We start from the raw sequence: 27,185 nt of genomic DNA, 5'->3' as shown, positions 1-27,185 counted from the left end.
GTCCCAAGGAGTTATAGGTAAGGGTATCAAGGAGGTTTAGGTAAGGGTCCCAAGGAGTTATAGGTAAGGGTCTCAAGGAGGTTTAGGTAAGGGTCCCTAGGAGTTATAGGTAACGGTCTAAAGGAGGTTTAGGTAAGGATCCCAAGGAGTTATAGGTAAGGGCCTTCATGAATTACCAGAAGAAGTGGATATATGGCGTCACAGTAAGAGTGGATGGAAAATGTTCAGGGAAATGAAGGGTCTTACTACTTTAAATAACACAAAATTCTAGGATAGGTATACGGAACGTCAGGGTGACATAGAGGTTATACCAAGAGAACTCATGAGGTAGAGAATCAATATTAGGCTCTATATAGAAAGATTATATGCAGCAATGAGAGAAAATTTCATGTCTTAATAGTTCCACCCACAGAGAAAGCTCCCGCCGTCCGTTTTTATATATCAATACACAGGTCTGGGCACAGGCGGAAGGAGAGACCAGATTAATGGCGTTAGTAATCAGAGTGCGGCACAGAGCAGACAGATGAGAGGTTAATCATCTCCACAGGGTGCTGTGTGTTATCAGCGAACACCACCAACCTCCCCCTTCCCCAGAATCCTGTTCTCAAATCCTCCGAGAGCAGCTAGACCATCTGAAAATGTACTATGGCCAAATATTATCTACATTTGTATCTGTCATATTCCCCATATGAGATTTGTAGATATTTAATAACACGGCACAAACAGCAGTGAAAATCCCACAGCCACCACACAGAGACCAGCTTTCACCAGTCTGCTCCTTCTAAACCATATGAAAGTTTGTTTCTGATTGGCCCGGCTGGAGCTACAGAACGTTGCTGCCTCTTTTATGGCTTCATGTATAAAAAGAATCGTGAAGCATCTCTGTTGCCCATAGCCACCAATTTTATAATGCACAAAAGGAAAGGTGAAATCTCATCGGTTACTATGAGCAGCACATTTTTGTTTTATACATGAGGCAACGAGAGCTTGATTTATGAAAATGGAAGCCAAGGGAATACGGATCTCTGTCATCTATATCAATAAATCAGGTTCCACTTTGGAATTTGAAATCTAAGCTTTGAAAGTGGAGTCTGATTGGTCGCAACGAGCAAAGGCCCGGTCATATTAAATAAGCCCATTTGTGTATAAATCAACAGGCGTGCACGCTACCACACAGCTGCATATTTTGCCTCCACCGTCGTGCCACTTTGTCATAGAGACAGCATGTACATTTACATAAGGTGATGCTGCTGCTGCGATGCCTTTAGGCCCTTTCCCTGACAGAAGCAGATGTTGTGAGGGTAAGGGAGTTCCCTTCCTTAAAAAAAAGGGGGGGTAAGGAGGGAGAACAGATAAAAAGAACAAAATAAATAAATATATATAATTAAATTAAGTAGGAGAGTGACACAACGAGTGGGAAAGAGAGAGAGAGAGAGAACGAGACTGAGCAGAGGGACGAGAGTGAGAAAGTAGGGGAAAAGCTGATGGGAATAATTGAGGTAGGCCAGGTTTCTGAAGGTTGCTATGGAAACATGACAGGATAAGAGGAGGGCAGTGAGGAATGAAGGTTGGCTGGAGGTTGCAGAGTATTGCACTTTTTATCTTATTGAATCCTGCTAACTGTAGCTGAGCTGTTTAAAATATGAAGCAGATTATCGCTTCGCTGACTCTTTCTCTGCTGGAGACCTAATGCCTCCTTGAGAGGGCTGACTGGTCACCACTGACCTTGAGAAATAAAAACAAAATGGCTGCACCTTTGCCATTTATTCCTTGAACCTACAATAATAGTTACTGTTATAGTTACTGATAATTTCCCCGATAAACTACAGTGCTCTAGCCTACTTGTTAGTTCTAGATATACATGTAAGAGACTTTCATGTATCTCTTAATCTTACAGTACTTAAAAAAAGAAAAAAGAAAAGAAATAAAATAATAGCTGATCTCCCATGATGCACCTTCTAACCTTCCTCTTAACAAAACTTTAATCCTACCATACAGGCCTAACCCTTTACATTGCTAAATCCTTCCTCTTTCCATGTTGTGGAGTCTTTCAGGATTTTTTTTTTGTTCACTGTTTCACATAAAACTCCAGCTCTTGTAATCCTTAAAAAGCGAAAGGGATTAGAGGGTAATAGGGTCAGCGAGGGGGAACAGAGGAGGAGGGGAGGTGGAGAGAAAAGGAAAAGTTAGGATTCTGACATTAATTATGGGCGGAATTAACGAGTCACCGTGAGGGTAACAGGAAGGGACTAATGAAAATTACCTTTTTGCTCCACTTCTATTCACGCATCAGAAAAGAAAGAGAGAGAAAAATATCAAATGAAAAAGAAGATAGGAAAAAGGAGAGAAAGATATTCATGAGTGTCATTACCAAACCTTCCCTCCCCTCCACTTTAAGGTATTACGAATTCTTCCCCTCCCTCCACCCCACATCCCCCACCACACAAGACAAGCCCAATTCTATATACCCATTGTGTGATGTAGGGGCGGGGGAGAGAATCGTGGCTTCCAGTGGAAGGTCCTGTAAAGAGAGAGAGGTGGGCAGAGAGGAATGGAATTGGGTTTGGGGAACGGGGGGTGCGGATGGCATAAGATAGTTTATGAAAGACAGAGAAGGAGCAAGTGATGGTGACCAAGATGGGTAGTGTGTTGTGAAGAGAGCAAGAGGTTTACATGAGATGAAATCCATGACTGAATGTGAAGAATGAAACTTGGATCTCATTGCAAGACCTTTTAAGGACACAAGATTGAGGTGGGTATTGGGCAGCACTAGCCAATCACAAATAAAGCATGATAAAAGCAGTATGGCAATAATATTTTGTTGGAACAATGCAATAATTCATATTGGGCACGGGTAGATGGGTGATCATGTGGGATCAGTGTAGTGTATACAAATGCTAGATATACAGTGACTGATAATTACAAAACTGGGATATATGAATGGAACAGAAAGAGTATAAAGTGGAAGGGAAAGGGAATGGTAGCGAATATACAGGGAGCAAAGAAAAAAGAAGAGAAGATAAGATAAGAGAGGGTGAGAAGATAGGAGGTGACAAAGGAGATATCAGTGAATGTAAATGGAGTGGAAGAGAAAAAAAATGGTAATAAAGGCAGATGAGGTGCAAGGGAGAGGAGAAGGGATAGTGATGAATGGAGGTAGAGTGGAAGGAAAAGGAGTTTGAAAGATGGTGAGAGGAGACAGGAAGCAAAAGGGAAAGGAGAAGGGGTGGTTGTGAATAGTAATGGAGTGGAAGGGAAAGTAGAAGAGATGGTGGTGAAGGGAGTTGGACTGAAAAGAAAGGAGAAGGTATAGGTTTGAATGGAGATGGAACATAAGGGAGAAGAGAGGGGATCATGTAAACCAGAAAGGGAGAGAAGACAAGATGGTGATGATTAGAGATAAAGTGGAAGGTAAAGGCAAAGGAATTTCAGTGAATGTAGATAGAGTAGAAAAGAGAAGACAGTAAATGGAGAGGAAGTAGAAGGAAAAGGAGAATGTATAGTGGTGAAAAGAGAAGGAGTGGACCAGAAAGAAGAACGCATCATGGTGAATGGAGAGGAGTGGAGGAGAAATGTAGAAGTATGATGGTTCCTGGTAAATAGAGCTCGATTATAAAAGAAAGAAGAAGGGATAATGGTGAATGTAAAGGAACTGGAAAGTAAAGGGGAAGAGATAGTGGTGAATGGAGAATGAGTGAAAGGAAAATGAAGGAAAATGTATGATATTGAATTCAGAAGAAGTAAAAGTTAAATGAGAAGGTGTTGGGGTGAGTGTAGATGATGAACAAAGGAAAGGAGGAGGGATGGTGGTGAATGGAGATGAAAGGGAAGGGAAAGGAGGAGAGGTGGTGGTGAATGGAGATGGAGTGAAGAAGGAGTGAATAGGAAAGGTTAAAGGATGGTGGTGAATGGAAAAGGAGTTGAATGGAAAGGAGAAGGGACGGTGGTAAAAAGAGAAAGAATGAAAAGGAAAAGCAAAGGAAACAAGGTGGTGAATATAGATGGATTAAAAAGGAAAAGGAAATGAATGGTGGGGAATAGATGGTAAGTGGAAGAAATCAAATAAGGGACAGTGAAGAATATAATAGGAATAGGATAGAAGTGAAAGGAAAAAGGATGTTGGTTAATAGAGAAGGAATGGAAAGAAAGATAAGGGAATGGTGAGGAACCTAGATAGAGTGGAATGGAATGAATGAGGACTAGAAAGCAGAAGATAGAAAGTGTAAGTAAAGAAATATGTTTAATTGGGCTAGAAGGGGTATTGGATATGGAAAGGAAGCTAGAGGGTAAAGGAATTTAAAGACAAGTGAAAGGAACCAACAGAAATGGGAGTGGATGGAAAATAAAGGCGTGGAAATGGTGAAGAATGGAAGGTGGTGTGAGAAAAAGAAAAACTGGATAGTTGGGGAAGAAGGGATTGAAAGGAAGGAAGAGGATACTTGAAAGGGCAAGCAGATAAAAGGGAACATAATGAGGATGAAAGAGGAAGGAGAGAAAAAAAGATGGAAAGGTGTGGAATTGAATGGAAAGCAGTGGCAAGGGACAAGTGATTATTATAAGGACTAAATGGGAAGGAGTAGAAGGGATTCTGAAATGCAAAGGTAGGAAAATCAGTCCACAGATTCCTGGGCTCTGTAAATGAAAAAAAGGGAAGATGGAAAAGAGGACATTAGTGGTAAGGGGATGAAGAATGGGGGAAGGTGAATATGACCGTGCAAGATTTAGGGAGAGATACACTCAAGGAATCTGCAATGTAAAAGTTAATATTGATATTTATAGACAAGCAAACACAGGCAGTGAATGTAAAATAGGTAGAGATTTAGCAAAAGGTGCTAAGGTTTAGCAGTCCTTATCTCACACCCATAGAAATAGGAATTATGGAGTGCTAAACCGTACCACCATCTGATAACTCCGGGGCAAAGAAATATATTGAGAGATGAAGACAAGCAAAGACAGAAAGAGAGAAAGGCAAAGCAAAAATCTTACTTAGAAAAAAACTAACATATGTCATTCTGATTAAAAGATGAGAGCGTATAATGTATATTATAAGAGATATACAGCAAAAGATAGAGGCAACTGAAGCGACAGAAAGAGACTGCAAAGATTGAGAGATAGGTAAAGGGAGAAATAGACAGAGCGCGACAGCCTTGGCGGAACATCCTGGGGATAGAAGTGTTATATTAATGAGCTGAACCTGGAAGGGAAATCAGAGGGTTAAACCATTAAAATCACAGAGATCACCTGGTCTCTCCACAAGGTTCCACATAAAATGGAGCGAACAGCCTTGTGCCAAAAGGCAAGGCCTGCAGAGCACTGTGGAGACTTGTCAGTCTATTAACATATTGAAACATGTTCAGAGCAATATGTGGGTGCACAACAATATGATATGTGTGTCTTCTAAGCAGAACTACAGGTCATGTGTCTATAAATCACTGAGATTCTATTAAAATTCATGTGAATATTCACCTCATGTGTCCGCGTGTGTGCAATGCATTGCAATACGTTGCTTTGCCGGGGTATTCATACATCAGTGAACATGCCATGGAAACTACTCAGGAAGCCATTACGGGAAAGACTAATGCCATTGTAATTCAGCTCTTTGTTATGGGGACTTGTTATGTATATACATATGAGAATATGCCATGGATTTTGCCTTTTTTTTTTATACTCTGTGAAGTCTTGAATTAGAACCTGCCAAAAAAAAAGGACCCTTGGGGTAGGTGGTGAGCTTACATACATTACAAATAATTACTGACTATTATTAATGATTGTTCAGTGTTTTAGTCTTTTCAGGAGTATTTTAATCAATATGGCTGTGCTAGAGTATCTTAAATTCCCTGTTTTTGTATATCTAAGTAGTTACACCCTACAAATCTTAATCAAAGCACCTTGGGCATACCCCATATTCCTTGGTCCTTCTCCACTACCAAAGTGGTTATGCTGATAAAATCTGAGAGACCTGGTTTGCAGAATGCTTTGTATCTCAGAAGTGACCATGTAAAATTATGCCAGCAGTTTGCAGGTATCACTGATAAATACAGTACACTGTAACAATATTATTTTACAATGTATTTACACTGGGAATTTAATGTGCCGATCAAAGGGTGTATCTCAACGTAAGCTTACAATTTAAAAAAAAAAATTCCTATGAAACTCCGTATTTACCCTTGGCTGTCCCCAAACAGTTCTAATTAACTCTCTGCTTATCCTTTGTATTAATGTGCAGTCTGGGAGAAAAGAAGGGAAAGGGGAGACATGATTGGAACATGATTGAAACATTGACATGATTGAAACCTTTAAATACATCAAGGGGTTGAATAAGGATCGGGAGGGCAGTATTTTCAACACGAAACCAAAATCAAGAACACAGGGACATGACCTCAAACTAACTGGAGGAAAGTTCAAAACTAATCACAGAAAGTCCTGTTTTACTGAAAGAGTAGTTGATGTTTGGAATAAACTTCCATCAGAGGTAGTGAGCCAGTCAACAGTAAATAGCTTCAAACATGTTTGGGACAAGCATAGATCTACAAAAAAGGTAACAAGAAAAAAAACCCACAAAAAAGCAAAAATCAAAACAAAAATCAAAACAAAATAATAAATTAAAAAAAATAAAAAAAATGGGCAGACTCAATGGACCACTCGGTCTTTGTCTGCCATCACTTTTCTATGTTAATAGTATTATACAAGATTTATATAGCGCCAACAGTTTGATCAGTGCTTTACAACACAGTTCAACACAGAAGGAGTAGGAGGGACCTGCCTTACAATCTGTTTATAATCTAAAGGGAGGGGGAGGTGGCACAAAACGTAAAAGCCGCGAGGGATGATCTTATGGAGGTGACTCAAGTACTATTTTTTAGGTGCAGTGGGGTAGAGTTTGCAAGGATCACCTAAAAGAGGACAGGGTAGGAGCTGACTGGACATACTGGGGTAGGGAGTTTCAGAAGATGGGAGAGGTTATGGAAAAGTCCTGGAAATGAGCATGGGAGGAGATAACAAGGGAGCTAGAGAGCAAGAAGTCTTGGGAGGAGCAGAGAGGAACATTTGGGCGATATCATATGAGGTTGGTGATGTAGCTGGGGCCAGTGTTGTGGATGGCTTTGTATGTTGTGGTTAGTATTTTATATTTTAGGCACTGCACTAAAATAATCTACAAAATGAAAAAAAAACAAAACTTTATTTTATTTATAAATAACTGCCCTGCTTTGTACTGGAAGCTTAATTAGCCCTGGTTCACAATGAATGCAACTTAGAAATAAAACAATTTCAAAGTCGCATGTCAATGTGACTTTTCAGGTGCGACTGACATCTGTGCGACTTCATGCACAGATGCCTATGCAAGTCACACCTGATATCGGCAAAAGTAGTGCAGGAACTACTGTTGAAATCTGTTCGGCCCGTCACACAGAAATTGGCAAAAAGTAGTGCAGGAACCTTTTTCATAATTGCTGTGACATGAGTCGTGGTGATATGACCAGTGCCATTGCCAGCAATAGGGTGCGTCTTGTCATGCGATTTGAACGGTCAAATCACATGACAAGTCACATCAATGTGAACGGAGGCTAAACCCCTGTTCACACCGGTATGGTCCTGCAATTTGGAACTCTCAAGTTGCACCCTTTTGCTGGGATTGGAACTGTTTATATCGCCGCGACTCATGTTGCAGCGATTATGAAAAAAGATTCCTGCACTACTTCTTGCCGATTTAATTGCGACTTGCGTAGACTTCTGTTAAATGAAGTTGCAAACCGCAATTAAATCTGTGGTGCAAATCGCACTGATCTGCAGCTTTGAAATCACGCTGAAGTAACACGATCGCACCCTATTGTCCACTATTGGAACGGTCATATCGTTGTGGTTCCGACTTGGTCAGAGCCATACCGATTTCTAACGTAGTGCTTGCACTACTTTTGGTGTGATTTGCATAGACATCTGTGTCAGATGTCTTGCAAATCGAACTGAAATCGGCAAGTCACCCAAGTCACATTGGCTGTGGTGTGAACCAGGGCTAAGCCCCCGGTCACATCAAAGCCGATGTGGACAATAGGTTGCGACTTGGCATACGATTCGCAAGTCGCATGGCGTGCAAATCGCATGCCAAGCCGCACCTGATGTGACCGGGGTGTTAGTGTCTCTATAAATAGATAATGGCAATGAAGTTTGCAATTTTTAATTAGAGCAACAGTTATTTTTTTTTACATTAGCACTGTTCAAACTAGAAAAAAGCATAATTTTTGTTTTGTTATGTGCTTTTACATGTAGATTGTGTAGAAAATTAAAATAATTAGGAAAACTGAAAAAATAAAAACTGTGTTTTATTTGTAAATAACTGCCCCGCTATGTAACAGAAACGTAATTTAAATGTCATTATAAATAGATAACGACAGAATAAAATCTGTAATTTTTTGATTACAGCAAGGCTTTTTTTTAAGCTATCGCTGTTCAAAAAAAACATACATTTGTTATGCTATGGCCTGTTGCCCGTCGGTTATGTAGAAAATGAAATAACACTTGCAAGACAATCATATCAAAAGAAAGCATTGCGTGGCACAAAAAATATGTGACATACTTACTCATTATTATAATATACTACTTAATATATATACATATATATATATATTTATATATATATATATATATATATATATCTTATTATTATGACAAAGCTATTGCTGAATTAAGAGCACCCATAGTGGAAATGTAAAAATTCCTATATTTGTATATATACAATATACGGGGTATAGGGATGTAAGAGCTAAAGTAGTTAGCATGTTGCTCTTAGTAAACAAATGGTTAACTGGCTGTGGTCTGGGCAGCCCAAATAAAGCTTTACTTTTTGCATACAAAAGAGCGCCAATCAGTACTCATCTTTTACTGCTCTGATAGCTGTGAACAGAAGAACAGTGAACGCACTTATTGGTAAACAAGGCAGGGCTAAATCAGCCTTAAGCTTTTCAATCCTGCTGCTACATTCTCTGTAATGCAAACTAAATAATTTAACAGGGTGTGTGAGACCTCATGCTAATGGATCCCTTGTAATGGTTGCAGCAGGAAAGAAGGCTTGGGAACCCCATCAGAAGTCTCAATAGATTAAGGGCCCATTCAGATCTGTCCATTCCAATGCATTGTGTTAACACAGGTGTGTTGATTTGCATCATGGAAAGGCAGCACTGTCAAATGAATAGGCTGGGAACACACATCTAAATGGACCAAAAATCAGTTATGCACCATTTTTTTTTCTGACACAGACCAAAATACACAGTAGTGCGGTAGTACATTGTGGTGCAGTCAGAGGTGCGTTGGGTTAATGCTTTGGGGTTCCAATAACAATGAATTAGATTGTAAGATGGATCTAGGGGGGTGCTGGTGCCCCTGATTTCAGTTGTGCCTCCTCCATGGATGCTGTGCCCCGACAGCTGAACATCTCCTCCCGTCCCAACACTGCACATAGTCTTGGCACAGAGCAGAGCTTTTCCTCCCCACAGAGACACAGCCGTGAAATTCATAGTGTGTAGGTGGCTTATATGTTGTAGTTCTGATCTGTGAAATTCCCAGGTCGCAATGAATGTGCAGATGCACACTTTGCAGATCGAGGCTATGTCTGTAAGAGAATCCAATCTCAGCTATGTACTGTGTGGGGGGGAGAAGCTCTGCTGTGTGCCCTGCCAGCAGTCCTGTACCCTGACAGCAGTGACCCCTGTCCTCAGCCCTGACAGCAGTGACCCCTGTCCTGCCAGCAGTGACCCCTGTCCTCTGTCCTGCCAGCAGTGACCCGTCCTCTGTCCTGTCAGCAGTGACCCCTGTCCTCTGTCCTGCCAGCAGTTACCACTGTCCTCTGACCTGACAGCAGTGACCCCTGTCCTCAGTCCTGACAGCAGTGACCACTGTCCTCTGATCTAATAGCAGTGACCCCTGTCCTCAGTCCTGACAGTAGTGACCCCTGTCCTCAGTCCTGACAGCAGTGACCACTGTCCTCTGACCTGACAGCAGTGACCCCTGTCCTCTGCCCTAACAGCAGTGTGCCCTGTCCTAAGCCCTGACAGCAGTGACCACTGTCCTCTGACCTGACAGCAGTGACCCCTGTCCTCTACCCTGGCACCAATGACCCCTGTCCCTGCTGACCCCTGTTCTTTGCCCTGCTGACCCCTGTCCTCTGTACTGCTGGCCCGTTCTCTGCCTTACTGACCCCCTGTACACTACTCTAGTGACTCCTGTACATCCCCCTGCTGACCTCCCATCTTCTGACCTGCTGATCCCTTGTACACTGCCCTGTTGTTCCGTGTCCTCTGCCCTGTTGACTCCATACACTGCCCTTCTGACCCCTGTACACTTCCCTACAAACTAATGGCCTCTGTAGAATGCACTACAAACTGCTGACCCTATCCCCTGCCCTGCTGACCTCCTGTACACTGCCCTGCTGACCTCCCATTCTCTGCCCCCTGACATTTTTTACTTCACCCTCACATCAGATCCGTCCCTGTCCCATATGAAAACAAAAAAAAGATTGCGCCCTTAAATATAGTTTAAAGACAAATATTGAGGGAGAGTACAAAGGAACATACTAGGCTTCAACATTCCTTCCTTAAAGCCCAACTCTGGTCCCTCTGCCCCCCCCCCAAATTAGCTCCACCTTCTGGCCCCTAGTTTATGCTTCATTTTTGCTTGTTTTTTTTTGTTTTAACTTTCACCTTTTCCAAAGTGTTCAGTCCAGCCACACGTTGCTCTTTTCCTCTTGGCCTCATCTCTAAGCTGACAGTCCTCAGTACTGACATCAGTGTTACTCTCTGAAACAGTGCTCTATGAATGATGGCTCCAAGGTGATGTCACCTGAGGGAGTGGGGCCATAATGCCTTGCACTCACATTATGTGTTCAGTCTTCTGTGTTGAATACCACTGGTAGCCACTTGACATGGAGAATGAGGACGTCTTGTAATGAGCAATAGGTAATGTGTGTGCCAGTTCTGGATTGAAGAAGAGCAAGCCGCTTTATTAAACACTTTCTGGGGGACCTTTGAAGAAAATAGAAATTTAACCTGGAGATTGGCTTTAATTCAATATTAGTGTCTTGGGAAGGAAGCCTACCTGGCAACTGAGTGAAAGATATGAGCACATAGCTTAAGGTGTCTTCATACAGGTTGACTTGATGTGCCGTTTTGGATGGAAATGGTTACCTAAAGAATAGCTATACTCTACAGATGGAGAGGAAGCACTTAACACATATAATGCATTATATCCCATGCTGTTCAATAATATTTATAGCTGCCTCTTGCCTTTTCCTAGGTTAGAGGTCATTTATCAAAACAGATAAGATTTCAAAGTCTGTTTTCCCTGGTGTGTACTTTACTCATCCAGCAATGATTGAAAGGGTGATGAGAAGTGGTGCGCAGAGGATGACTGAAGTAATGAATGGGAACTAGTCAGGCATCAGACTTTATAAAATAGGTATGTCAAGATGGTGTTGTTTTGTGGAAGATGTAGCCAAATTGCCACATTCATCTGGCCCTCAAAGAAGAAATGCAATAAGATTATGACCCAAACCATTTTAAAGTTTTTAAACTTCCTTAGGGTCCATGTTGGCAGACTTTTTTGTGTCTGAACTTCACAAATACGAATCAATGGCAATGCAAAAGCAGCTTGAAGCAGGTTGACGCAGTTGAGATAGAGGTCAAATGCTGTACAATGGAGGTACAATGCACCTGTCAATGAACTCTGAATAATCTCAGAAGCATCCCATATGCAGGCTGCATTCTCTCAATGATACCAGCCCTTACTCTGTTTTGCCATTAAGAAGTTTGGGAAATGCTTTGTTAATTCTTTTATCAGCTTTTCATTATGTTACTTGAGATAATCAAACATTCTGGATAAAAAAAAAGTTAAAGTTGTGTTTATAAATATTTAAAAAATAGTTATAAACTATATCTGAAGCACCAAGCTGCTGTAATATTTTTTCCAATTAAAGCTGAACTTCAGGCAGGAAAAACAGCAATTAATGAAGTTACGTATTCATTAAAAATGCTTAAGTGTGTTTTTGAATGCAGCTAGTTTAATTCTCTGAATATTTCTCATCATCCTCCCTTAACTCCCTTAACCCCCTTTCACACTAGAGCGTAGCATATGTAGGCAATTTTGAGAGTTTTTTATGTGCATTTTTGAATATGTTTTGCATGTGAAGTGCTATACAGGAGGTAATTTGGGAGAAGATTGTGGGTTTTTGACCCACAGACTTTTACTATCGGCGCAACTAAAAACATGCATAATATGCTTTTTGAACGTTTTGTTCCGGCCCTCCTATTGAAGTCAATGGGGTCAAAAACATCATTCTACTTCTAAAGTAGCTCATGTGCTTTTTCAAGTTTCAGGCATTGAGCTACAGGTACCTGAAATGTGAACAGGGACAAGTGGAAACTATAGGATTTGGATGTTGAGCATTTTGGAAATTCAAGCTACACAGAAAATGCTCAGGTGTCAGTTGGGGGCTTATTCCCCTGTGTAGTACCCAGACTATGAATGAAAGTGTCTCTCAAATTGGGTTTTGCTTTGTGAACGTATGCTTATGGCAAAGATGCCGACAGGATGAGAAAGCAGAGAGAACAGAGTGTGATGGCCTTCTATATGTGCTACAGATGCTTCAATGACCATCACCAAGCTGGGTGTGTTTGTTCGGAAGAAGAGTTCTTGACCAAGCTTCGCTTCTTCTGCTTTAAAGATTGAAGCCTTGGCAGTATTGTTTGGCAGTATGCTTTGTTCGCAAGAGTAGCTGCACAGAATTAAAACCCTTTGGCACATTTAATGAGTTTAATAGCTGTCTGTATAACTGCTTGCCCAAGTTTCTGCTTTAGGTATCTGCATTCCTCAACAGAACTAGTGAAGCCACATATGAATTCATCTTCTTCCATATGGCACTGTTCCAACTGAGCTTGAGCATGATTCTTGTGTAACATCCCTGACCCTTACACTGTTTCATCATACAAAGTCCTCTGCTACACTAATTTGTCAATGACCGAGAGGCTGACGGAAAGTAATGACAAGAAGGTGGTGACTGGGATCAGGAAACAAATGGGAGAGATCAGCACATTGTTCTTATTTAGTGTCTTCAATTCCATCTAATTTTTTTCACTGTGTACATGGACTATGTACTACATTTCTCTGGCACTGAATGACAGGTTGGTAAAAAAACAATCAGAATAGGGTGGTTACAGGAATCAAGAAACAAATGGGGCAGATAAAATTGTAGAAAGTGTCACGTATGAGTAATGCCCCAGGTGCTATCCCCTTCTTTCAACATATCAGAATTGTGTACTATAGTTTTCCACCAGTGATCCATGCATTTGGAAAAAAAAGAAAATGGTAATTGGATGGGCAGATTGAAGTTTTGGGAGAAAATGATAATACTGTAGGTAGGGCAGATCAAACTTTGAGGAGAAAATGGTAATTGGTAGGGTGGATCAAACTTTGCGGAGAAAACAGTAATTGGTGGGGCAGATCAAACTTTGAGGAGAGATATTCCATCCCTGGATAGGAAAGACTGGGATAAATGTCTTGAACAATGCCCAAAACTGGTAATTTCCTTTAGAGATAAACTGTTTTAGACCAAATTTTTACACCCCTCTGAGACTACATAGAATCTACCCAGATTAGGACCCTGTATGCGCGCACTGTCACATTCACCCAGACTCCTACTTTCTGGTTGGAGAAGTTTGAGATTATCAATCTCAAATTGCAATTATCCCTGGAGCTGGCCTTGCTGGAGGTTCATGAGGATGCCCAGAGTCCTCACCATACTAAACTGCTGATCTCATACCTATTGTAGTATGCTAAGAAAGAAATTCTTTGTAAATGGACCTCTACCACTCTTTCTGCTGTATCATCCTGGAAAGCCATGATCAAGCTGCTTTGTCATCATCCATGGATGTCCTTGGAAATATGATAAGGTTTGGCTCTCACAGATCTCCCAATAATTAGCTGCATCCTGCAGGTATCTTTTCTGCCTTTAATGTTGTTGTGGAAGGAAAACGAAGTTTAGGTGGTCAAGTCAAGTATGTAGAAAGACCCTTGACTGCTGCAGTGTGGTGGAGAAGAAGCTGCGGAGAGGAGTTGAACCGCATGGAGACGAAAATATAGAGGAGTTACACCCTCTGGAGAAGCGATTCATCCCATAGCATATATCGTATACCACGGATACTCATTACCTCAAAGCAGGAGTTCCAAACAAGCAGGTTCCAAAGGAGGTGAACCGCAAGCTTATATAGCCTAATTGCAGGCTTCCTATGAGGTGAGCGCACATCTTCACATGTGGGAGGATTCACAAGCAGTCACCGATTTATAATCATTATAGATTGAAGATTTTTCAGCACATAGTCACTTTTTTGGGACATTATTTCTACTTTTTTATTATTTTTCATTTTTTTGTTTTTATTTATTCATGCACATGGTTTATCTGAATTGATTCATAGTTTAAGGTTATTATAATTTATGATTAATCACATACATCATTCTCAATTATTGTGATTTTTAGAACAGAGATCAAGTGATTCAAATAATAATATATTAATTGGAGGTTTGGGAGCGCAACACTATATGTTTTTATTTTGCGTTTTGTCACATTGGTAGTTATGTGCTAGAGGTTTGCGATCCAACTTTAAAGTGTATTAATAAGGAGTTTTTGTCTGCTTTCTGACTCGCAAGATATTTCATATATTCTAATCTTTTCTGCCTTCTCTGGTGTGGAGCGGGGTGAATTTTTTTCTTTATTTTGCCCATTCTCCCCCCCCTCGGTTATGGTCCTGTATAACTTCAATCCCTATTTCCTCCCCTCTTCCACCTTTCCTCCCTCTCCCCTCCTAAGCCTTCCCTTCCTATTCTTCTTCCCTGCTTTCCTCCTTTTCTATTGAGTGGTATAACTGTATACTTGTAGGAGTTGGACTTGGGAACTTCCTCACATGTCATGCTACAATGGAGTATTTTTGTGCTTATCACAAAAATTATTTTCTTTTCAATTTTTGTCAAATTGTTTTCTGATGGTACCATATAAAGCTTTTTTTACCTTCAATATAGCAATCCTGATTGGTGAAAAAAAAAAAACTTTGAGTAGAATATGGTAATTGGTAGGGCAGATGAAACTTTGGGGAGAAAATGAAAATTGGTAAGGCAGATCAAACGTTGGGGAGAAACTGGTAATTGGTAGGTGAGATCAAACTTCTGGGAGAATATGGTAATTGGTAGGGCAGATCAAACTTCTGGGAGAAGATGGTAATTGCTAAGGCAGATCAATTTTTTTTGACCATTAGTCAAGTGTGTAGCACCCCCCAGTTCACCTCTCCAGACTGGATGTGTGCAACATTGCTCCAGCCCTGAGCAGGAGGTTCTCAGGTTAAACAGACAAATCTGTAGGTTTTCACTGCTCTGCCACATCTCTTAATGTAGGCATGTGTGAAACTGAGAGGTTTTAATTTCCCCAAAAATTAGGAGATTGTAGCAAAATGTTGCCATTTCAGCTAAACACTTTGGAGTCAAATTAAATCCTAAATTCAGTCTAAATCGAAAACAAAAAAATCAGCACAAAGGACATAAATTACAGTCGGTAGAATGTACGTTGGTCACTACTGTACGTGAGATGGAGTACCGTTCATAACAAATGGCACCGCAACTCACTATATTGGAGATATGCAGAGGTGTTGCAGTTACTGGAATGAAATAGTCTGCATGTGGCCTTAGTAATGTGTAAGACATTGACCTCTAGACATTTTAAATATGCACTATGCCCATTGCTTCTGTTTTCACTCTGTTTCAAAATGTGTAGGATCATTTCGTGCTTCGTGTCTGATTTACAATCTTAAAAACAGCCATTGTTCTTTTAAAAATTCCGGTACACATGAAAAAGTTACCCAAGGAACCCATAGCTTTAGCTTAAGTCCCGAAGTGCAAATTATTTAACTTAGGTGTGCATAACTTACAATACCCACTGAGTGTGTTCTGACAGTTATGCACATTCATTTGTAAAATGTCCATATTTTACAAGGAATATATTCTCCACAGCTTTCGGTAAATCGTTTCCATTTTCTTTCACGCTTTATTTTTGTCAGAAATGTATTTTTGTTATACATATTATATCCATAACCTTGTCCCCTGTGTTAGGATTTCAGAAGAGTTGCAACTTGCAACTGTACAGAAAATAAAAACGTAAAAAAATATACACATTTTGTTTCATACTTTCACAAAGAAATTTGACTGCTTGCTGTCAAAAAATGGAAGATTTCTGCATATGATCCTGCAACCCTTGTTACTGATCATGCTTCAGCCATAAAAAAACTGAGAATCACAAGTGACACTTCAATCTCTATAGTATCAGGTAAAAAAAATTGGACTTCTCAGAAAGCGTAGGATGAAAAATATGCCTTTGGAAACAGTGGTGGACTGGAATAACAGCATAAATGAATGGTGAAAGGCTGAACATAGTAATGTTATCACAGCATAAAAATATTTTACTACACCAAGGACAGTGACTAATAAAGTGGTGGCAGGTGCATTCAATATGAACACATTGAGCAAAAATGATATAAAAAAGACAACTGATTTGGAAAAATGGATAAATAAAACTAATTTATGGGGCTCATTCAAGGCTGTGACAAATGGAAAGCACATCTGTTAATGCTATAATGTTACAAAAATAGCCCAGTACTAAAACACAGGCACACCTATATCTTATAAAACTCTTTGCAAGCACTTTGAACGCCCTGGATCCTAAGATACTCTACAATACAAATTTGCTATTTGCTCCTCATCTGGCCATAGCTTCGCAGCAAATGACAACTCCTATTGGCTGGTAAGACCATCCATCATGGAGATGGGCCAGTAGAGAGGTGCATTATTTTGCAGGGATTGGACATTTCTTGACACAGTTGGGAAATGTCATAGTTTGCATTAAATTGTGCCAAAGGATTTGTGATCTAGGGTGTTTGAGAGGACCTTCATAAGAGTGGTCAATGCAGATCAGCTACCTGTTTATACTGCCACTTTGCTGCCCATGTGAATAGTCTTGTAAATACTCTCTAGAAAGCTGTCTTGCGGTAGTGTGACACATGGTAGAACTTGCAACAGATTCATGTACTTTTTCGTAAGGTGTATGTTAATCTGTCCCAATTTTAGGCAGGAAAACTATTTGCAGCAGTTGGGAGAGTAATGGTAATGTATCAAATATTAGTACCAGAGAAACTTAAAGACATATTTTGTCACGGATTTGTCTCAAAGACGTGATACAATATTTACAGGTGCAACACAATCAATAATTATCTACGTAGTGAAAAAGGTCTTATTTACCTCCACTTTTGGAGGCTGTCTATATACCTCACTTTTAAAAGAGTTCTTATTAACCTCTACTTTTGGAAGAGTTCCTATTTACCCTTACTTTCGAAAGTGGTCTTATTCACCTCAACTTCTGGAAGTGATCTTATTTACTTCAACTTTCGGAAGAGGTCTTATTAACTCCAACTTTTGGAAGAGGTCTTATTTACCTCCACTTTCGGAAGAGGTCTTATGTACCTCCACTTTCAGAAGAGGTCCTATTTACCTTCACTTTCAGAAGAGGTTTTATTTACCTCTACTTTTGGAAGAGGTTTTATTTACCTCCACTTTTGGAAGATGTCTATATACATCAATTTTTGAAAGAGTTCTTATTCACCTCTACTTTTGGAAGCGGTCCTATTTATTTCCACTTTCAGAAGAGATCTTATTTACCCCTACTTTTGCAAAAGTTCCTATTTACCCTTACTTTCGGAAGAGGTCTTAATCACCTCCACTTCTGGAAGCGGTCTTATTTACCTTCACTTTTGGAAGAGGTCTTATTTACCTCCACTTTTGGAAGAGGTCCTATTTACCTCCACTTTCAGAAGAGGTCTTGTTTATCTCTACTTTTGGAAGCGGTCTTATTCACCTCTACTTTTGGAAAAGGTCTTATTTACCTCCATTTTTGGAAAAGGGTCTTATTTACCTCCACTTTCAGAAGAGGTATTATTTACCTCAATTTTTGAAAGAGGTCTTAGTTACCTCTACTTTCAGAAGAGGTCTTAATTACCTCCACTTTTGAAAGAGGTCTTTATATTTCTTTACCTTCACTTTCCTTATCACCAATATGGCACCATTTCTTTATGAATTTGTTGCAACAATAGTGCCAATCAGTATCAGTGTTGCAAATAGGAGCTACTTGAATTTGTCACATACATCAGTACTAACAATGAAAATGTTGCAGGGTTTTTATAAATTTGGCACAAGGCTTCACACTACATTCTGTTGTGGTACTCGAAGAATCCCTGCCAGGGACTTCCACAATCCATGACAGGACATTCAATGATACTCGCAGAATCCTTGCCAGGACTTTCAATGGTACTTGCAGAATCCCTGTCAGGATTTACAGAATTCCCTGAAACTATATGAATCCAAAAGGATTAAGCACCAGTTTTTGGAGTGGCTAGTGCTATTTCTATATGTCTATATGCCAGCTATCCTTTTCACAAAAGCACTATTGTACTTCCTGCCTGCCTTGCTTGTTGCTGACCCAGATTGACCACACTATTCTTATGCCTGCTGACTGCCCACAACCTCTGCCTGGACCTGATTACTTTCTTGCCTGCCGACTGCTCACAACTCCTAGCTGGGCCTGATTACTCTCTTGCCTGCCAACTGCCCATGACCTCTGCCTGGCCTTGATTACTTTTTGCTTGCCAACTGTCCACAACTATTGCCTGGACCTGATTACTCTATTGCCCATTGACTGTCAAGAACCTCTGCCTGCACCTAATTACTCTTTTGCCTGCTGATATTCTACAACCTCTGCCTGGACTTGATTACTCTTTTGCTTGTTGTCTGCTCATGATCTTTGCCCAGACCTGAGTATTCTTCTGCCTAGCTTTCATGTACAGTCTCCATATCACAGATGGTCTGTTTTAGCTACCCCATTAATGTGGCAATTCAGAGGGCTGCAAGATGGTGACCACTTACAGAAAAGAAAACCAGAACTACTAGGATTTCCAACCCATCTCCACCATTAAAAGCTCTGATGAAGACCAGCTGTCACCTAGACCCCATGTCTCAAGTGAGTCATGATCCCCTGCCAGGGGGCACCATAACACATGCAAAGTACCAGAAATATGTTGCAAATGCATTACTGAATTGCCCCATGAGACTTAGTGTAACCCCAGTGTAAGAAAAAAAAGATCCTGATGTTTTTCCACTGCATTGAACTGCAATTTACTGAAATGCGCCAAGCAAGAGATGAACCTTAAATGAACAGACCCTAGGGTAGCTCAGTGACTACAATGCCCTATGCAGCTTCCCTTCTCTCCTTTTGTACTGTTTTAACAGGTTACGGGCACAGTGATTGACAGGTGAAAACAGTGAAAAATAGGCACTGAAGATTGAAACATATTTTCTATCTATTATGTAAATTTGTATCAGTCTTCTGAAAATGTTTTATATTTTTTCATATCCATGAAAAAAAGAGTTGGTCCTTTCTCCTAAGGCTTTATTTACATAGGCATATTTTCTGCATGGAATGCAGGATCTTGCTGGCAGAGCTTGCAGAAAATCCTGCATACAACGCATGCCAAACATACTTTAATTTAGATGTGTTTAGATGCATACAGTATATCGCTTAGATGCATACTATTCCTCTACTGACTTTATACGTGTATGCATATGTTTACAGGCGTTTACCTGAATACACGCATAAAATCGGCAGATATGTACCTAGACCTAAACGTACAGTATATCAACCATCTTTATTAGATTGACTGCTTTAATCTGCTGAAAACTAGAATCCGCTTTTCTAGGTGCTACCTTACATCATCCCATCAGCCTATTAGCTGAACACCACATCTCATATACGTCTTTAGTGTACTGAAGATAACTCTATGTAAATATGAGTCAATGTCTATCACTGTGCAAGATGTTCAGTCTGGTGAAACCCCATTCAGTCTGTCACACTGTGTAATACCATTGTTCTTTATTAATAGTTCAAAGGGAACCTGTCATTTTGCAGAAACCAATATGATCCAAAGCAGAAAGGTAAGGAAGATAGAAGGTCTGTGTATTTTTTCAGTTATGAAGAATTTAGTGTATAATAGCTTGGCCTCCAGTGACAGTAAATTACACCTATTAGGAGAGAGATTATGTAGGCTGCCATTGCTGATCTTTCTGCTTGGGAATGCTGGTTTCCTGGCTGTTACACTGCTGCTGCTGCTCTAATACTCAGACACCTATACATATTATGCAAGAATTTATTATTAACACAGCCCAACAAAAAAAATCACTTTTCTTGCTGCTTTGCTTTTTTAGACCTGTTCTTGGGGTTATTTGGGGTGCTAATTCAAAAATTTGCATTGGTTAGACTACATCAGCTCTAGTGACTTACATGTGGTCCAATTTATATACTCTAATTTGTTAGTTTTTGAAAAGATCTTGCTGATCAACTTGTTCTTCTTTTGCTAGTTAGCAGATGTATTGATAGTTTTTACGTAGTTCCAACTGTAATTTTACATTAGAAACATTGGATCCTAAAGTGTAACTGTGTAATAGTTATGATCATTTTGGAGGTCTGACTATCTTGCCACTCCTATCACTCATATTGTTTCATTTTTGCAGATTGAAGACCGTAGAGGTTATGGTTACTTTTTTATGTGTTTCTTTCATTCTACAAGGAGATCAGAAGAAACACTACATTAAAATATCCTGATTTTTGATGGGTGACCAGAATGAAGAATGATATATGGTATTTCTTCTATATCTCAAAAACTAAAGCTGATATGGGAAAAATTGTGCATTTGTGGGATCAGCGGGTGAAATATACCAGGTATAACATTCGATTCACCAACTTGTGTGTTGACCTGTGCAATTTATTAAAATGTGTTTGTTAAATGCACTTGAATCTGTTTTGGTATCAGCTACTTGCAATCTCCTATACCTCAACACTCGGACTGGGAGAGGTAAGGGCAGGACAGGGAATAAAATCAGGTGTTCTGATTGTGCTGAAAATGTGCTGACAAAGAACATGATGATAGGAGGAGGGAGCAGAGAGATGACCTCATTTGTATGCTGCTGCTCCTTCACTCTCCAGTCAGCAGGCTGAGGGTGGACACAGGGGGCCACTGTATTTCTTAACTGTAAATGGAGTCATTGACCTGATTGTACTGTGTGAGAAGGCTGTATAAATATTAGGATGGATTGGAGAGAAAACAATTTATCAGGTCAAACAGCTCCCTCGTGTATATTTAATGTGGGTATTTACATGTTTGCTTAAGGTGGTTGCAGCCAAATTAGCACACATTGATTATAAATATGGACAGTGCTAATATGTACAGAACTATATATATATATACAGTATATATATGTATATGTAGTCTGTAGATGTGTGGAAGAAAACTGTTAGAATTCCTCATTACTATATGTGTTCTAAGTCAGTGACTTAAAAACGATCACCTATAGGAATATGTTACATGTTCCACCCGTTTTTAGGGTGGAACATGTAACGTGTTCCCACGGCTGCAGCCGCTGCCTGATCCCCTCCTCCCTATGACAGCAATACATGGAGAAGTTCCACATACTAGCTGCCAGTTTATGAAAAAGTCCCAACAGGCTTTGTGGCTGTTGGCTTGTAGTTCTCAACGAACTGTTGAGCACTCTGGTCGTTCATTGAGTTTTACTGTCAGACTGTATCTGCTTGCCTGTATGGGATGTACGGGCAAATATATACACTGACAGTATGTCCTGCATGGCACCAGTGATCTCCTGATTGCTGGTGCAATGCCTTCCAGGCTTAAAAAAAAAAAAAGACGTAAATGCACATTTTTTTTACCTGAAAAAAATGGGCATTTATTATTTTTTTAAAAAGTGAACTTATCTGTTAAAGCATTAAAGGCCTTTATTTTGTACAGGTCAGGCTAATATAGGATGATCTCTCTAGCATAATGCAACCTTAAAATGGGACTTCACTCTCTCAATTAACCTCCCCGGCGGTCTGATTATTTCAGATTTTTGGTGCTGAAAGCGGTACTTTTTTTGCATGGAAATATGTGTTTTTTTTTATTGTAGGCCTGTAATTTAGGAAAAACTCAATGAAATCTGTCCGAACAAGAGTCTAGTAAACATCCCGGGTATGATAAAACTTGAAACACGAAATCATAAATTATAATTTAATAAATAATCATAAAAAATAATAATATAATAATAATACATTTAATTCAATAATATAAGCAAACCAAAAACACTGAAATTTGAAATATAGCGCCAAGTTCGCACATCGCTGAGCAAAGTCGCAGAATCGTTTTCAGTGTCTGATGACGAATTTCCCCATGAATCATTATCACTCAATTCTGCAAGTGGTTCTGATTTACTATCGTTGTTCTCTAGCCGGTCTAAAACCGCTTTTGACCTAAAGGGACGCTTTTTGGACACCATGGACTTTTCTAAGTTTCCAGGCAGAAAGAACAGTAAAAATGCAGGCAGGGCGCAGGACTAAGCAGTAGGGACAAAATATATGTGAAATGCTTTGAAACAGCAATGTTTTACTATGTAATAATCGTTTTAAAAAAAATGTAATCTTTTAAAATTTTCAAATTTGCCGCCGTACATCCCGACGTCACAGGGAGCGGAACACAGAAGGCGGATGCCGGCATCGGCCGGAGGAGATGGCCGGGGACGCTGCAGGGGACACATCGCAGGAGCGAAGGACAAGGTAAGTGCTGCAGGGAATCCCTGTGCAACGCTGCATGGTACGCCCGAGTGTAGCTCGGGGTTACCGCTTTTGGTACTGAAACTCTATCCCGAGCTACACTCGGGAATACCGCTAGGGAGGTTAACATTGACTATTTTAATCCTTATGCTGCTAGCATTAGTAAATAGATAGGAAAGTACATTATATTCACTTCTTTTAAACTTTTTTTTTACATTTCTTTAGTTACTTCCTGGTTTCCATGCCTAGGCAAATGATGTTATACATCCCAGGAGTCTTCAGGAGGGAGGGAGGGGTTTTCTCAGCTAAGCACACCCTCCTGCCTGCATGCATAAGCTAAGGGCAGATGGATTTCAGGAAGTAAATGCTACATGAATCTGCCCTTACTTGAGATGGCTACGGCCAGAAATGCTAGGGGGGTGTTTTCAAAGTGATTTCTCAGAAAAATAAAGCATGGAGACATGGATAGATGGGGGAGTTTGCTTTAAATATTAAAAATGAATGAAATAGCATTTTTGATTTGTGGTGCTCAGATACAGTGTAGTCCTTCTTTAATATTGGAAAATGTGATCCAGCACATAAAAGAATATCATAACTTGTCTAATGTCATTGTAACTGATAATGAGGAAAACTGGGTTTAAATAGGTTGATAATATTGTGCCAATGGGCACTTTGTTGGTCTTTCCTGTAATGGGGTATACAAGGCACACTGATCAATGTAATGCAATTTTTATACCTGCTCAGGTAAATGCTCTTTGTGGAGCATTCGTTTCCAAATGGCAATGTTCTTCATAATGTACTTGTCTTTAAGACTGACATACAAAGTTTACAACAAACAACAATTAATGCATACTTTTAATATTTCACCAAAGGTGTACAAAAAGAGCAGTAGACTAATAAATGGCCCAGAAATTGTGCTTAGCATCTGTTTAAAAGCCAAAGGTAAGGGAGTTTGTTCAGAGCTATATGCTACCATCAAGCCAGTGGCCTGCTCCAGTTTGGCAAAATTTGTCTGCTAAATTGGATCAGGTTTTTTGCTTACCGCAAAATATCACTCTTAAAAAAACTCACTTAGTTATTCTCATTTCTGTCCATTCAGATCTCCCCATTTTCAATGTTGCTTGATCCCTGATCAAGGGGCCTTAAACCCTTGAAATGTGTTGGCTTTTTAATTGATGCTGCAAAGAATAAACATCTTTTTGAGCAATTATTAGTCCAGTGCACCTGTCATTCCTGTCAATGTTGCTCATTGAAGACAAACCATGGCCTGTGCACACAAGAAAGCAGCCTAGTGATTAACTTCTATATGTGTCCATTTGCTCCTCAGACTGACACCCCTTTTTATTATTTGGCAGAATAAATCAGAGAAAAGTCATGCCAGATCCATGATATGACTAAACCCTGACTATTTCTGTCAAGAGTCAGCGAATTTGTAAAGAACATTTTACTGCCTTGGCCTTTGGAATTGTTGGTATATAAGAACAGAGGAAGTTAATGAACATTATATAAAGGGGATTGGTTTCCTTGGAATCTATGCGTCTCTTGCCTTGTCTCTTTAGTAATGTTTTTATATGCAGTATATATTAAGCTTTATATTCCCCTCATTGTGCTTTTGACATCATTGTCTCTTATTGTCTTTGACTTTGCATTCTTTTGTGTAATTGTCATTTATGGAGCTGTGTGTTTCTTTTAGTGTGCTTGCTGCTATTTTCTCTTCCTTTGCACCTGTGGTTTATGTTCATATACTGAATATACATATGTGTCATGCATTTTATTGTGTATACTCACTGTAGGGTACGCAGTCATACTGAACTTCCAGGTATTTGTAGGTCCCTGGACAGGGATCTGGAAAAGCTTCCGAATCAGCAATAACAACACATTGTGTTCGATTGTTACACCTAAAGAGAAAATACAAAATGTTAAAGGCAATCAGTCAAGAATCTTATAATGATCCACCATTTGTTTTTTATATAACATTCATCTGAAAGCAATTTTAACATGGTCATCATCTTCTTGCTGTATCAGAGTTATGGCTATGGTTAAAGCATATGTAAATGCAAAATCGATTGTTTGGCATCATGTCTCAGTGTTTACCAGCCATTCCCAACCAGGATTTCATAGAACCCTAAGGCTCTTCCAGAAGTTGCTAGGGGTTCCTTGAGCTGTACCTGAATGCCTTCCTATTTGATGGTACCTACATAGTTCAAAGGTAGGGGCAGCCTTACCATTTGGGCATTGCCCGAGGGCCCGGGGTCAGTAGGAGGCCCCGTGAGAGGCTAACTGGGCACAATTCACTAAGCGTTATCTTACCACATCCGAATATGCAGTAGGATACCGCATAGCATTTTTTTAAAAAAAGTTTGAATTCACCAAAAAACGCTACTAAAATACCGCATGAGTTATTTTATCGAGTCATGCAGTATTTGAGTATTGAAAACCATGCGTTCATGTTTCAGTTGGCAGCGGGGTTTCCCACTGACAACTGAATGTAAATTGCCGGCAAAGAAAATAATTTACAAAACAGCATGGGGTCTCCCCTCCCATCCTTACCAGACCCTTATTCGAGTATGCAGACCCTCAGTCAGGAAAGGGGGGGAACAAGCGAGTACCCCCTCCCCTCCTGAACCATACCAGGCCACATGCCTTCAACATGGGGGGGTGCTTTGGGGCGGGGGGGCCCCTTGATGGGGAAAAGGACCTCTTCCTCACAACCCTAGCTGGTGGTTGTGGGGGTCTGTGGGTGGGGGGCCCCCAGATCCCGACCCCCCATGTGAATGAGTATGGGGTACATGGTACCACTACCCATTCACAAAAAAAAAGTGTGAAAAAAGACAGGAGACAGCCTTTGACAAGCCGTTTAATAAAAGAAGAGAAATAAAAGAATGTACCCCGAAATAGATCCAACGTCAATCTTGATGACTGCTGCCACCGCTACCTGAAAAGAGGAAAACAAAAAAGCTCCACTCCCCACGCTGGCTCCCGGCCGACTTCCTGCACCGCTGACTTGACAGTTCTTAAATATGTAAGGGGCGGGGCCACCCAGGGACATCGCGCATGTGACCTTGCCCCTTGTGGCGTCATCAATCGGGACATGCTGGGTCAATGATGTCGCAAGGAAGGTGGGCCACACATGTGATTTCACTGGGTGGCCCCGACCCTTACATATTTAAGAACTATCAAGCCAGCAGAGCAGTCAGACAGCCGGAAGCCAGCGTGGGGGGGAGAGCCTTTTTTTTCTTTTTTCGGGTAGCGGCGGCCATTGTGATTAACGTTGGATCTACTTCAGGGGATATTTTTTTCTTTTTTTTCTTTTAACAAAGGACTTGTCAAAGACTGTCTCCTGTCTTTTTTCACACTACACTTTTTTCTGTGAATGGGTGGGTCGTGATCTGGGGGCCCACTTGCTAAAGGGGGCTTTCAGATTCCGATAAGCCCCCTGCTTGCAGACCCCCACAACCACAGGCCAGGGTTGTGGGGAAGAGGCCCTTGTCCCCCCAATGCACCCCCCCATGTGGAGGGCATGTGACCTGGTATGGCTCAGGAGAGGGGGCTCTCGCTCCCCCCCCCTTTTCTGACCTGCCGGGCTGCATGCTCAGATAAGGGTCTGGCATGGATCTTGGGGGGGACCCCAATACATTTTTTCTTAATTTTGGCATGGGGGTTCCCCTCAAAACTCATACGAGACCTGAGAGGCTTGTTATGAATGGAGGGGGGACCTCACAACGTTGTTTTATTGTTTCTAATGCCCTTTATATGCAGATGAGCTGCAATATGTAGGTGGGGTGTTGTGTGGGTGTGGCTTTGGCTTTATTGTAGGCAGAAACAGGGGGACCCATTATCGCTTATTGCCCGGGGGCCCTATGAGTTGTCAGTATGTCCCTGTTTAAGGGTCAACACTACTTGGCAAACCTAGCGGCATGATACCAATAATCTTTTTAGCTGTCTTTAGGGTTGCATTCTGACCACCAATGAAAGAGTTGCATTCTTCCTCCTGATCACCAATGTAAGGTTATTTTCTCTATTGACCCCAATGAATTTAATTTAGTAAGGTTCCCCATGACCTGAAAACTATTTTATGGGTTCCTCTGGGATAAAAAGGTTGAAAAAGGCTGGTGTAAACAGTTTTTCTACGCAAATAAATATTTTGTGAATATTTTTCAAAGTTTCTAACCAGGAGGTCCTGCCAATAACAGCACTTTTTGTTTCAGACCAACAACACTAAACCACTGCCTTGCAATTAGCAGCAGCATTGACATCCTGCTACAGTATGTGCATTCCTTCAGTTGGCTGTTAGACTGCCTATCGAGTCTGTCAGATAGGCAGGCCAACAGCCAAATGAAGAGGCTGGCATAGCAGTTTGAAAACACTCCTGTCAGCTACAAGGCAGTGGTTTAGCATTGTGAGCCAGTAGCACCCTTGGCGGCTGTTGCTAATCCCATCCCATACTTCAGTTCATGGGCCC

General features: G+C 40.6%; 1 protein-coding gene across 3 annotated transcripts in view; it reads right to left on the bottom strand.

Annotated features, from left to right (window-relative positions):
* Nucleotides 1–27,185, bottom strand: part of ADGRL1 (adhesion G protein-coupled receptor L1) — a 584,175-nt gene that overhangs the window by 115,827 nt on the left and 441,163 nt on the right. For 2 of the 3 annotated variants that reach the window (XM_089661220.1, XM_089661218.1), the window contains exon 4: nt 24,512–24,621. In XM_089661220.1, coding sequence (XP_089517346.1) covers nt 24,512–24,621 — 110 coding nt within the window. Of the gene's footprint in view, nt 1–2,012; nt 2,123–24,511; nt 24,622–27,185 lie in introns of those variants that run through there. The other variant, XM_089661221.1, reaches the window with a different exon arrangement.

The sequence above is a fragment of the Staurois parvus genome, unplaced genomic scaffold (assembly GCF_062004578.1).
Source record: "Staurois parvus isolate SC_StPar_1 unplaced genomic scaffold, SC_StPar_1.0 ptg001328l, whole genome shotgun sequence".
Classification (NCBI taxonomy): domain Eukaryota; kingdom Metazoa; phylum Chordata; class Amphibia; order Anura; family Ranidae; genus Staurois; species Staurois parvus.
This window is presented reverse-complemented; position numbering and strand designations above follow the sequence as displayed.